The sequence below is a fragment of the Melanaphis sacchari genome, unplaced genomic scaffold (genome assembly GCF_002803265.2).
Source record: "Melanaphis sacchari strain LSU unplaced genomic scaffold, SCAv2.0 Contig261_pilon_pilon, whole genome shotgun sequence".
NCBI classification, from domain to species: domain Eukaryota; kingdom Metazoa; phylum Arthropoda; class Insecta; order Hemiptera; family Aphididae; genus Melanaphis; species Melanaphis sacchari.
This window is the reverse complement of record NW_020271135.1, coordinates 471,078-484,449: the sequence shown is the minus strand read 5'-3', so window position 1 is coordinate 484,449 and position 13,372 is coordinate 471,078. Positions and strand designations below refer to the sequence as shown.

Genomic DNA, 13,372 nt, shown 5'->3' with positions numbered 1-13,372 from the left:
AGTTTTTTATACTGTTTAATTATTAAAATAGCTATCGACCATATTAAAGTTGTACAGATAAAAGAATATAACCAAATGATTAGCAATAGATGAAAAAAAAATAATATATTCACGGACAAACGTTCAGTTTATAAAAATTAAATAGTTTAGGTTTATCTAACTTATCAACACTGTAATTATTTTAATATTTTTAGTAAATTCTTATCGATATAATTCGATTGCCTTGTTTTTTCGAATTCAATTGTATTTCATTTCATGTATAACATTTGATTATCAAGATTTAAGATAATTAATATACATTTTGTAGCATTTCGTTTTAGGTAAATTTATTCTTTAAAGTTTAAAGTATAATAACTAAAAAGAATAACATAATTAATGTACTAATTTTTTGTTATTTAGGTATTCGAGAACGCATGAACGTGCATTTACGCAGTAAGTACAGAATATTTTTATCACACAAATTATTAACAGCAATAATACAAGTATAAAAATAATCACCCGGTATGCAATATTAATATCGATTATCAATCTGATTACTCATTTGAAACCGTCAAATTGTATTATTTTTACTTCTTATTACACGATTAAATTGCACTCGAGTTAAAAACTAATAATAAGGGAATTGTACTTAATAATATAATTTTATATAATTTATAAATTATAAATCCATTCACTATAATATTATGATCTTCGATTACCATTTTTAGTCAAATTACTTCTAATAAATGCGAGTTTTTTACTGTAAAATTTAATAAAACATTTTTAATCACACGTCCAAAAATATTGGTGTCTATATCAATATCATAAAATAACTAAGTAAAAATTCGTTTGAAAAAAATAACAAGTGTTTTAATATTATATTTTTAAAATATAGTCTAATCGTACGATGTGTAATTATATTAAAAATATAAATTATTCCTTAAATAATTTACCGGTATTTGTTAATAAATAAATGTTATGAAATTATCAGAATGAGAGCAATTCAAATATTACCTTTTTTATTTTTAAGCCTTAGTGTAACTCCGATATTGTAATGGTTTGCCTTGTGTGCAATTCGACTTTACCCTTCGTATTAATAGCCTCGACGACTCGGCTGTGCATATCTTTACATGTATAATCGTAAAATCTTTTGATAAAAGTCGTTATTGATGCAATGTAATATTATATAAACATCTGAAATATTATATTAATACGGGAAACAAAACAAAAAAATAAAATAAAATTTTAAATCGAAATTGTTTAATGTTTTATTATGATGAATCAAAATGTTTAAAATATTACACATGACTAAAAATGTGAATGAGTTATACATCATTAATGACATTTCTTAAATTTATTTTTAAATTTAATAAATATGACTGAAAACGTATAATTTATAACACTAGAATAAATTGATCGAATTATAAAATCAATAATAATACAATATTACGATGGATACAATTTTTTAAGTATTTATAATTTATATAATAATGGAATCTATAATAAACTATTACAATATAATGGTGTGTAAACGAGTATTAGCCGCCAACAAAAGGGGAAAGGTTAACAACAATTTAATATAGTGACCATTTTATTATCAAGATCAAAGAACAATAGATTAGTACATAATATTCTCAAAATGCTAAAATACATTTAAAATTATATTGAATGTATATTTGGTTAAGTGGAAGAGTGGTAAAATATTTTAGGTAGGTACTAAGTATATATAACGAAACTTTTACATAAATACTTATTAAATTGTATATGTGTGTACAATATAATAATAATTGTTTCATAAATTTTTTTTTTAATTTTTTTTTTTTAAGCACAATAATAATGGAATGGTAAATTAAAACGCCTTAATCATTTAAAACGTATACAAATATATTCAATTCGTAAACTACATGATCATACTGTTTGGACAGCTAAAAACAGAACGAATAATAATATATTTTATATTATTTTGTATTATCTATGGGTAACATGTTATATTTATACCAATAACGATAATATATATATTAGAATGATAAGTAAAACAAAACTTATCGGAGTCGAATTAACGAATAATTGTCTCTAATGATTAGGAGTTCAGTAAAATGTATTTGTATTTTTTCTCGATCAGTTTTTTATCGCGATATCCGTAATAATTATTGCACCAACGTAGAATAACAAAAAGACATATATTATCACAAAGTAACTAATATTATTTATTGGTTGTAAAATAGTAAGATGATATATATTATACATTTTTGGTACTGGAGTGGTAATTTCAAATGACGTGAGGAGTGAAGTGCAGAGATTCTCGTTGCTTAAAAAAAAAAAAAAAAAAAAAAAAAAAAAATCGCTATTTAATCTAAAGTTTGATAGGTAAGTAGGTGAAATTTGGAAAATGAAAAATTTCAATTTCTATCAGCTGGAGATGATACCATACAAATTATAGTCTGCTGCACTTGAGTAATGAGCACAGCGCAACTGTGTAAGCGTATGGGTACGAAATATTAGTATTTCCGACGTTGGAGAATAAATAACGGATTTCAACGTGCACTTATTTTGCGTTACGGAATTAAGTAAGGCTCCGTTAATTTACGAACCTATATATAAAATAATATGTATACGTTTAACTGTTGTGAAATTTTTATTTTAAAAAGAATTTTCTTACGATCATCGTATTATAGGTACTATTAAAATAACATCATTGTTTTAAAATATTATTTTAATTGTTAATATTAAGCCTAGAACGAAAAATAAGTCGTTAACCATAATACTTTATCCTATTATGCGGTTTTTGGTGCAATAAATACAAACTATTTTGAATTTTAACAACTATTAGATAAAAACTGTTGTTGCGAAACAATTTATAGAAAACCAATAATTATCTTATGGAACATCTACTTCAAAGTTTACTTCAAGCAATAACGAGAATTATTGTGATTAGCCTAAAATACAATTATAATTTTTATATTATTATACTTACAGGTTAACTTATAGTTATTTTCTAAACTCGAATAGTGTTCTTATACAATATAATATAACTGACTTAAAATTTTTAAAACATTACATTATTTTATAATTATTTACACTTAAATAGGTACCTATATTAAATACATAACAAAAAATTACGCCTATCATATTATAATATTACATAACAAATTATCATATATTTTTGTTCATTGTTATTATTCACGTATCTTATTCGTGTGTGCTTTTCGAGTAACTAGTGCAGGGTGAAAATATTATTAATTTTTTCTTTAGTGCGTATTAATATTTATTGTGGTAATTTATTATAATTTTTTTCCATCTTTCGTGGGTGACTTTGACGTCATTTTTGTGTTTTGTGTATATAACGAGTGCTATTTAAATTCGTCCGTTTAATTATTATTATTTTATTATCAAATTATTATTGTCAGAATTAAGGCATATCATTGTGTTTAGATTCATGAGAGAAATATATAATGTGTAACCTAACACTGTTTGAACCGAAAAGCATAACAAAATAAAATACAATACCTAACCAATCAACAAATAAAAACAATTAATAAAACACAAAACCAATACAATTGGCTGTCTAAAAACTGAAAAAAATTAAAATAACAAACAAAAACAAATTCCTTAACACCTAGCTTATTCTAATTTATTGTCGTGTCAGCCTTGAGATAACTACCAAAATAGTTATCTCATGTCTTAATCGTATATTATTAATATTAATTCTTAACCGTTTTAAATAAATATAATATATAAATACATAATATTATTAATACATTATAAAATAATTACAAATATTCATTTAATAAACAATTAATATCATATTAATAATAATATATAATAATAAATATAAATACGTATATCTATAACAAGCATAATATTGGTAAGATTTTAAATATATGAGTTTTCGTAAAATTAAAACAATAGAGGTGAATTTAGTTATTTAAGATCAGAAAATGTACGTTAATAAATGGTAAAAATTAGTTAAATCGAGTGACATCTGCATTTAAATGTTTTCACTAGTAGATACTTTTATGCCGGAACTGTATTTATTACTAATCGTAATTGATTATGCGTACATTACAATATTAATGAAGATTATCTGTTTGAAGTAAAAAACTGACAATATTATTTTAATTTTAGGTATTTAAAAGCTAATGACCATAGAGATATTTAAAATGTTCGATGGTTTTTTATACCAGCTATTTTTAAAATATTATTACACTATGATCGTGAACATGAAAAGTATTAACCGCACATTTTTACACTAAAATATACTAGAGAAGAATTAACCAAGCACGGAAATATGATCTATTATAGAGTATTAGAGTGATGGTGTAATTCGTCTATGAGTATTTTAAAAGAAAACTGTTTTAAAGACAATGTCTGCTTAGCGCATCATATTTCGCTTTTAATATATTTTTATACTCGCGGTATATAGCTGAACTGTTCTAAAAAAGTTGAGAATTTTTCTTTTTACTTGAGATCGGGCAACGAGAAAAACTTTAATATTATTTTTTTAACTTTTACGGAAACTATCTTTATAGTTTTTAAAGCGTGTAAATTTTGTATGACGATGAACAATAATCATATATGATGTATAACTATAGTATATGTTTGTGTGATCAATCGTTTTCTAATAGTTTTCATCGATGGAAAATGTGAAATCTGAAGAATGCAGTATATTTGTGTTGTGTATGACGGACCTAAACAAAATATTTTTTAGAATAACTTATCAGTCGTTTGAGGGAATTATATTCAAATATTTTAGTGAATTTGTTTACGAAATAATATAATAATTAATATTCGGCGAAGAAATCAACAGAATCGTATTTCATAGTATGACATTTTAATTGACATTATTCCAAAAATTTCTTAAAATTGTCTTATAATTTACGCGATTTTAAATCAAACTAACAGAAATAGAAAGAATTGTACGGATGAATAAAAAATTTTGATACTTGAAAAAAAGAAATTGTTGTGATGTTCGACTTCATCCCAACACGTAGGACTGTCGAGTTTATTAGGGGGAATGGGTTAATAGAACATTATATTTTTGTTCTGTTATCCGTCGTACATAGGGGTATTATATTATCCTTGTATTCTAAGTTCAACATCTCAGTTTTATTGAAACAACGAAAATATATAGCGCACTCGCTCCCGTTTTAGCTATGGTTCGCGTGCGTCATGCGTAATATTACAATATGTTATCATATTGTATCACAGTAGGACGAATTTCGAAAAGGCTCTCATCACATACGAAATATGTAATGGACATAATAATATAACTATATTATAGTACCTATACATATTATAAATTAAAATATTTTGTATTTAAATAGTTTAATAATTTACGCGTTAAAAAATTCATAACACTTACTCTAATGCCACATTAATCATTGGTCAGCATTAGACAAGGGATTTTATATTATTATCTCAACCGCGTCGTCTTCTATAATCTATATAAACCGTTTTACCTTGCACAATTTTACAATAATATCATATAACTACTTATTATGAATCACACGACGAGTGTCAGTTAAACATCGTGCTAGACAACAATCACGACGCGTGGGTGGAGAAAAATCTCAGCTTATAAATTGAAGATGACGGTTTGATATATCACCTACCTAACTTTTATGCGTATATGCATTGAGATTGTTACTACTGATCACATTTTAATGTACGTTCGATCCTGGTCGAGAATAGAAGAAAAAACGTGCATTATAAGTGAGTAAGTCTAACTTAATCTAAGCCTATAGGTATAATTGTAACACCTAGTACCTACCTATAATTATTATATGAAAAAACACAGTCGAGCGAATTTGAGCCGACGAAGCTTATTAAAATATTAATACATAATATTATTATTTAACATTCATTATGGAATAGTATCTATTATTACATGATATAAATTTAATATAAATTGACAGTATACAATATTATGCGATCATCGTCATCGTAATTTATGAAATTATAGTACTTACGTATTTCCAGGGTTTAAAGTAGTACTTAATATTATTATGTAGTAATATCATAGCAATAATAAAATTATATTATATTAAATTATGTAAAATTATTTTTTAAAACATTTATGATTTTTTAAATAGTGAGTGCGTTTTGAGTTAAATGGATTACACGATATACCATCAGTAGAATTGACAATATGTTTAAAGGGTTTTTACATGTTGTTCATGATTTAATGCGAGTGTTAAAACCCCGATGTTTTAATTGACTGAAAGTCGTGATTAATTTTTTATAATATCATATTATGTAACCGGATAGATATTATCATAAAATTAAAAAATATTCTGTTGACGTGCGGTTATAATGGTCAAATGATAATCAATTACACTACTGGCAACATTTTTAGAACATTTAAACGTTACAGTTGCATCCAACTAGGAAACAAATAATTTTTCCAAGAAATGTTGTGAACAAATCAACAACATTAATTATATAATTACCGACGACACAATAGTGTGTAAACCATTATTTTTATTAATAAAACTTAATTGGCACTGCATTTTTTTCTTCAAAATAAAGTTGATTTTAGATTTTAAATATTCGACTGAAGTACCTAATGTTATTCAATTTTTAGTTCATAATTAATATTATATTTTATTTACGTAATCTTGATATTGATATTTTTTAGTTAAACATTTTTCGAAAATAGCGGGAAACCGGGTACCGGGTTATACGTAAGTTCCATAATTTCGAATACAATTTTGAGTTTCTACCTACATAAAATTATGAAATATATCAAAATATTAAATATTATTGTTATAATTTTATGGCTGAGGGCTTTCGAGCCGACAAAGCTTTATGAAACATTATTATATAATTTTATATTTATTTTAACATCCGTTACAAGACAATATCTATTATTCGATATTGTATAAAAAGAAATTGACAGTATTTTATATTATTAAGATAATAAATAAGGGAACATCGATAAATGCATATTTATTACGATTTACGCTACATTTTATCAATAAACGCGAAATTCGTGTTCTAGGTCGTATTATAATTCAATACAATTTAGATGCGAAGATGAGTGAGTACGATAATACTATAATATAATAATAATAATAATTATTATAATGATAATTACTAATAATTATTACCTAAGAATGATTGAGACAAAATCGATTGTAATATTATTGTCTACCTAAAATTTATTAATTTAATATCTACAAAACAACTACACGAGAGAAAAACACAATTGAGACTACGCAATTAACGGTTATTATTGCTCGCGAAATACCGGCCTGTATAATGTAATATTCGTGAAATAATAATAATCGACGTTATGACAGTGCGATCCGAACTCGAATTATCCGTTAGATACACCGATTAATATTGTTATAACAAAATAAATAGGTATTAAAGTTATTATTCGGATGTAACGAATGGATTAGTGGCGGCGGTGGCAGCGGCGGGCTTGGCCAGAAACGGATTTGTCGGGTTGTCGGTTGGCGGCGCAGGTTCGGTATCACCGCCGTTGCTCTTGATGTTCAGGCCAGCGTTCACGAATCCTTTGCCCGACGACTGTTCGACCGAACCGTACGACGATAGCTTATTCTTCTTATCGACATTCACCTGTTGTGAAATTTTTGTATTAATATAGTATTATTTATGTATACTTTTTTTTTCCTTGGAGTCGACACGTTTGAAATGTCCCAAGCCGTCAGAATACTTGTAAAAATATTAAATATTCTTGCTAACGTATATTTAATTTTATAATTGTAATGTACGCGCGTTGTTAGTCAAAGCTAGTCTAAGGATTTTCAATATTTTGTCTTTACCAAAGAAAATTATATCGTTAAGTTAACGTTTAAAGTTATAAATTGAATTATATGTTCAAAATATAAATTTTCTACGGCGTCATAAGAAATGTTCTCTTATTATGTCATCGTTTCATCGTTGGTTTAAATATATTAGTCAAATACGTGTATTTTTTTTCCAACATCATTAGCTAAACTTTTAGAGTAAAAATTAAAAAAATAGATTAATTTGCCTATTCTCATCAATTTTTTTTTTTTTTTTTAGTGGCATCTTTGCAAGTGATTTGATTACGAGAATCACTTAATCCTATAAACATTTTTATGTCTTTATTAGTTGTATAAATGTATTTTATTTTATAACAGTGTAGAATAAATTCATATTTGCTGTGGTACAGCTATAATTCATCGATTTACTAATCAATAACAGCAATAATAATATATCATAATAATATGAGAAATATAGCACCATAGCAGTTAGAAAAATCAAAAAACATTTCAGTATAATATAATATTTATTTTTAAAGTAAAACTGGCCTACCTCTTTAAGGAAAAAAATGTTTACTAGATGGCATGACTTATTTTATTATTTATATTTTATTTTATACTGATACCTATTTTAATTATTTATTTATTAACTAAAGTAATTCAAAGTAATTCTATGATAGTTGCTTAGGCTACTTTAGTTAACTACGTATGAAATAGTTATGTGTTAGTGCATTAACCATATCAGTTTAACCATTTTGTTATTTAGTAATAAAATGGCAAAAACTTAAAAAAAATGAAATGTCAAAAACATTTTATTTAAATGATATTATATCTTGTGTTATTATTTCACCAAAATTATGATTTGAGAATCTTAAAATTATTTTTTTCTGAAAATAATAAATGTTTAAAATAAATTATTTTGGCGATATAATATGCCTATACCAAGGCCAAACATACCTCATCCATTTGTTGATCTTCTTCAACCTTGGGTTCGGCCCATGGTTGTAGTTCTCCCGAGGCGAATATACCATAAAATATCACTCCAATGTAGTGAATGACAGCTGCTAGTATGAAGACCTCACTCCAGCTCTGCCTTGTCTATAACAATTTAAAAATCAATCACGGTGAGAAAATTATTGCAGTTATAATATACGGCGCGTGTTCATCAATTTAGGGAGCATTGATTTCTCAACTGGATCAAATTGGAATAAATCGAATTTTTTTACAAATTAGTGGTGTATAAATACACATTTATAGATAAATTTCAAAATTGTGATCATTTTGGTATGCGCATGCGCAATAAAAATAATTTTTTTTTAATAACAATATCTATTTTGAACTTCATATTCGGATAGGGCTATTTTTTTGAAGTAATTATGATGGTTTTATATTAAAGATTGATTGAATAAAAACCATTTCTTTTTTATTAAATAAATAAATTTTTAAGATTCATTTAAGTGCATAAAATCATTTATAATTATTTATGATTGGTTAATTTTTAAATGTTTTTACGTATTTTTTTTTTTTATGTACGTATTATAAATAAGACCCATTTAACGATCAGCAAGATCACCAGATATTACTTCCATTTGATTTTTTTTTTTTATGGAGAATTTAAAAATGATAGTTTAGAAAGATCTACCAGTTAGTCTTGCAAATTAAAAAAAAAAAAAAATCGTGGTTGCATGTATTGTGTAATAACATAATTTAAAGTCAAATAATGTCAGCAACCAATAGAGAATATCTACAACGATTTCAATTACGCATAAAAAATAATGGAGGAAACTTTGAGCAATTTATTTAATAAAATAACTGTTATAAATAATATTTAATACACAAATGTACGATATGTATACTCATATAAAATAAATCTTATTTATAACATATATAAAATATAAAAAGTAAAAACATTCAAGAATTAACCCATAATAAATAATTATAAGTGATTTTATGCACTTAAATTAACCGTAAAAATGTGTTTATTTATTAAAAAGGAAATAGCTTTTATTTAGTTAATATTTAATTTAGAACCATAGTTGATATATCAAAATTACTTAAAAAAATTAGGCCTATCCGAATATGGTCTTCAAAATAGGTGTTGTTATTCAAAAAAAAAAATAATATTTTTATTGCGCATACCAGAATGATAAAAATTTTTAAATTTATCTAGAAATGTGTATTTATATACCATTAGCTTGTAAAAAAATTAAATTTATTTCGATTTAATTTGGCCGAGAAATTCAATGTTCGCTAAATTGGTGAACACATAATATATTAAATAAAAACGGTTTATCACGGTGACTGCGTCAAGAACATAATCAAGATTTAGTTATTAAATTACTAAAAGAATTGAAAATATTCAAGTATGACTTTTGACTTTTTATATATAATATAAAATACGTACAAATGTGTACTTGAAAGTTAAAAAAAAAAAATAACAAAATTCTAAATTTTGTATTCATAATAATATTATATTTTATATAATATAAAATATACATCTGGTGAACATAAAAAAAATAATAGTATTTTATAAAAATAATAATTATTTGTACATCTATAATTATGTGTATATTTGCTCATCACTGTTATATTTTGTTACGGTTTGGTGATATGGATAATGGTTGTGAAAATACTATAAATACCAAAGTTTGATAATTATATATATTATATTATACGTGCCTTATGTCTGATTATGATGTTGATCGCGATCGGACACAGGAGTCCGGCTATCGTTCCGATTCCGTTAGATATACCCATCAGTATACTGGCGTATCTCGGCGCAATGTCCAAATGGTTTACGTTGAATCCTGTACGTTAAAATAATAATAACATGCATAATATTATGTGAAAAGTTCTTAGTTTTCATCATATTAAAACATTTTTGATTGTATAATAAACCGTGATCTGTTTCAAAAATATTGAATGAATGCTTTCATATATGGATAAAAAAATTGATATTTAAATACATGTTATTAATTATTGCTTATTAAATAAATAAATGGTATTTATAAGCCTAATCGTCCAAAAAAACCATAAAATCTTTTTTGGGCATTCATTTAAATACCAAAAAGTTAACTTAAAAGTCAGTTTGATTAAAACAATACCGATTTTTAACATTCCAAAAACTGTTAATTTATTGCTAAACATAATATCAAACGTAAAATATAATTAATAATTCAGTAAAATAAATAGTATTAAAATTAGTTTCGGTATTAAATTTGTTGATGATTTAAAAACTTTTTTAAAGGTTAAAATAATATGTCAAGTTCAAATCCCACAGATTAGTTTTTTAGCAATTACACGCCATATATTCATATCATTTTGATTGACTTGAAATGAGTGATGAACGTAATATTAAACCAAGAATTTGAGTCTAGAATTGAATTGAAATAGGTCCTTAAATTAATAAAAAAAAAATCTTTGAAATATTGTAGATTGGAACCTATACCTAAAAATTTAAGCTGTCCTTATATCAGTCGATGTTAATCTGTCAATGTATTGTACATCGATTGTTCTAACTGTGCTTTCTCCATAGACTGTTATAGTTTGGGTTGGATTCTATAGAAACGGAATGGGATGGATAGGCTGAACTTACCAGAAATGGCGAACCCGCTGAACGCCACACCGCATGTCAAGGCAATTGTGGCCATGAGTGGTGTGCGTGCGTTGGCCAAAACGAGGAAAAATGTGGCTTCCATGCCGAAACCACCGCAGTTAAAAATCTTCCTGACAGCAGTCGTGGATAGGATACCGTTTTTCCGTATGTGATCGGCCAGTAGACCTCCGAGTGGCACCACTATGGTCATCAGCAGATGAGGTAGAGCTCCGATGTAACCAGTCTGCAATAGTAATAATACGTAAATTATTTGTCTATAGCTCGGATGTTGTAGTAAAAACAATCATTAAAAAATTATTCATGATTGTCAAAAATTCAACAAAAAAAATGAATTTTATTGTAGCTATTTCTCTTTCTAAAAGTAAATACGGCTACTTCGATATAACTATAATATAACCAGTATTCAAATCAATCTATCATTCATATATTGATGATATTATCTTGAGAGCCTAACAAATTATGTCAATAACGAAACACAAAAATATCACCAATTTCTGATTAAAATATTAAATAATTCAATAATAAGTAAGAAAGTATATTTAGAAGAAAACACATTTGTGGGAGGAAATTAAAAAAAAAAAAAAAATAAATACTTCTATTACTTCGTTACAATCAGAATGACACAAAAATACGAAATGAATTTAAGAGTATTACGAATATACAATATACTTATACAGTATATGTATATGAATACATATTACTTTTTTTTTTACGTTTCACATTAATAATAATAATTAATTCTGAACGTTTTAAAATATTCTCTAACGTCGTTACAGAGCTATCTCTACTCTATATATTGCACAATTCAAAACGTAATGGTAATATTTTGTATTTTTGCCAAAGAAATAAAACCACAAAAATTAAAAACATTAAAAACTCGCAAATCCAAAATGCACAAGAACGTATGTCAGTAAAACTTACGTATTTAAAAAGAAAAAGTAAATTAACACGTGAATAAGTCGAAAAAATGCTGTTAAAAATATTTCTTAGCGGAGTTCTACATGTTTAGCAATTAAAGTTTTAAAATAATTACTTATTTTAATAATAATATTAAAATGTTAGTAAAGTTTTGTATTTCCAATCTCTATTTCCTGATTGTTTTAAAAAGTACTAGGAGATTAAAGTGTTTATCTCCTGAAAGCACAAACTAGATCGAATTTTGAAACAGAAAATTTCTTCGAAAATAATGATTAGAGTACTGTTTCTACTAAAAAAGTGTCTTCAGACTTAAAAATAAAAAAAAACATAATAAAATCAATACAGTCATCATTCCGTTCTGAATCAAAAACAACTTGTTTGAATTTTGATTTTAATATGTCAATATTTTTACAAAAATTATCTGTTAAATAATTTGCATTTAAAAAGGCGAATTCTCATTTGAAAAACAAAAGGCTGTATGTCCACCAAACACTCTTTAAGACTTAAATAGTACAAAAAAAAAATCTCGAAAATGAAAATAAATAATTTTTAAATTTTTTAAAAATTACACATTTCGGATTTTGAATAATTGTATTATTAAAAATATTAGGTGGCGAGTATGCTTGATGAATCACTCTGTACATAATGTATGACATAATAATGTGCATAACTCACTGCAGACACTTCGAAGTTGAACGAGTGCAGATACGACGCCTGGAACAGCACCAGGAGGTAAAAGTTCCAAGACCGACAAAAGTTAGCGACTATAATAGCGTACACGGGCATGGAGGTGAAAAATTCTTTCCAAGGCGTGTTGAGGATTGTCGGTGCTGCTGACTGTTTGGCGGCACCCAACGACGATTCGATGTAGTTTAACTCTCTGGCCGATATGGTGGGATGGAGACTCGGCTTCTCGAAGCACAGCCACAGCCAGAACACATACCATATCAATCCCAAAACTCCTATAGTGTATAGAAATACGGTACATTAATGAATATTAGATATATTTTTCAATATTATACGAGACGAATAACGCAATAACAATTTATCACAAAAATTCATTATCTTTTTTAAGATGGCCCGGATAGAAATGTACTGTTTATTG

General features: G+C 26.0%; 1 protein-coding gene and 1 long non-coding RNA gene across 3 annotated transcripts in view; one reads left to right on the top strand and one right to left on the bottom strand.

Moving 5' to 3' along the window:
• Positions 1–218: 218 nt before the first annotated feature.
• On the top strand, positions 219–12,961 carry LOC112595252. The gene is made up of 3 exons (XR_003114697.1): positions 219–320; positions 400–432; positions 12,878–12,961. It is a non-coding gene; the product is annotated as an uncharacterized LOC112595252 (long non-coding RNA).
• LOC112595250 (vesicular glutamate transporter 1-like) overlaps positions 6,556–13,372 on the bottom strand; it is a 79,138-nt gene continuing 72,321 nt past the window's right edge. The window contains exons 9-13 of one of the 2 annotated variants that reach the window (XM_025340387.1): positions 12,943–13,229; positions 11,329–11,572; positions 10,413–10,540; positions 8,691–8,831; positions 6,556–7,563 (exon numbers count right to left, since the gene is read on the bottom strand). In XM_025340387.1, the coding sequence (XP_025196172.1) occupies positions 7,357–7,563; positions 8,691–8,831; positions 10,413–10,540; positions 11,329–11,572; positions 12,943–13,229 (1,007 nt within the window). In that variant the 3' untranslated portion in view covers positions 6,556–7,356. The remainder of the gene's footprint in view (positions 7,564–8,690; positions 8,832–10,412; positions 10,541–11,328; positions 11,573–12,942; positions 13,230–13,372) is intronic. The other variant, XM_025340386.1, reaches the window with a different exon arrangement.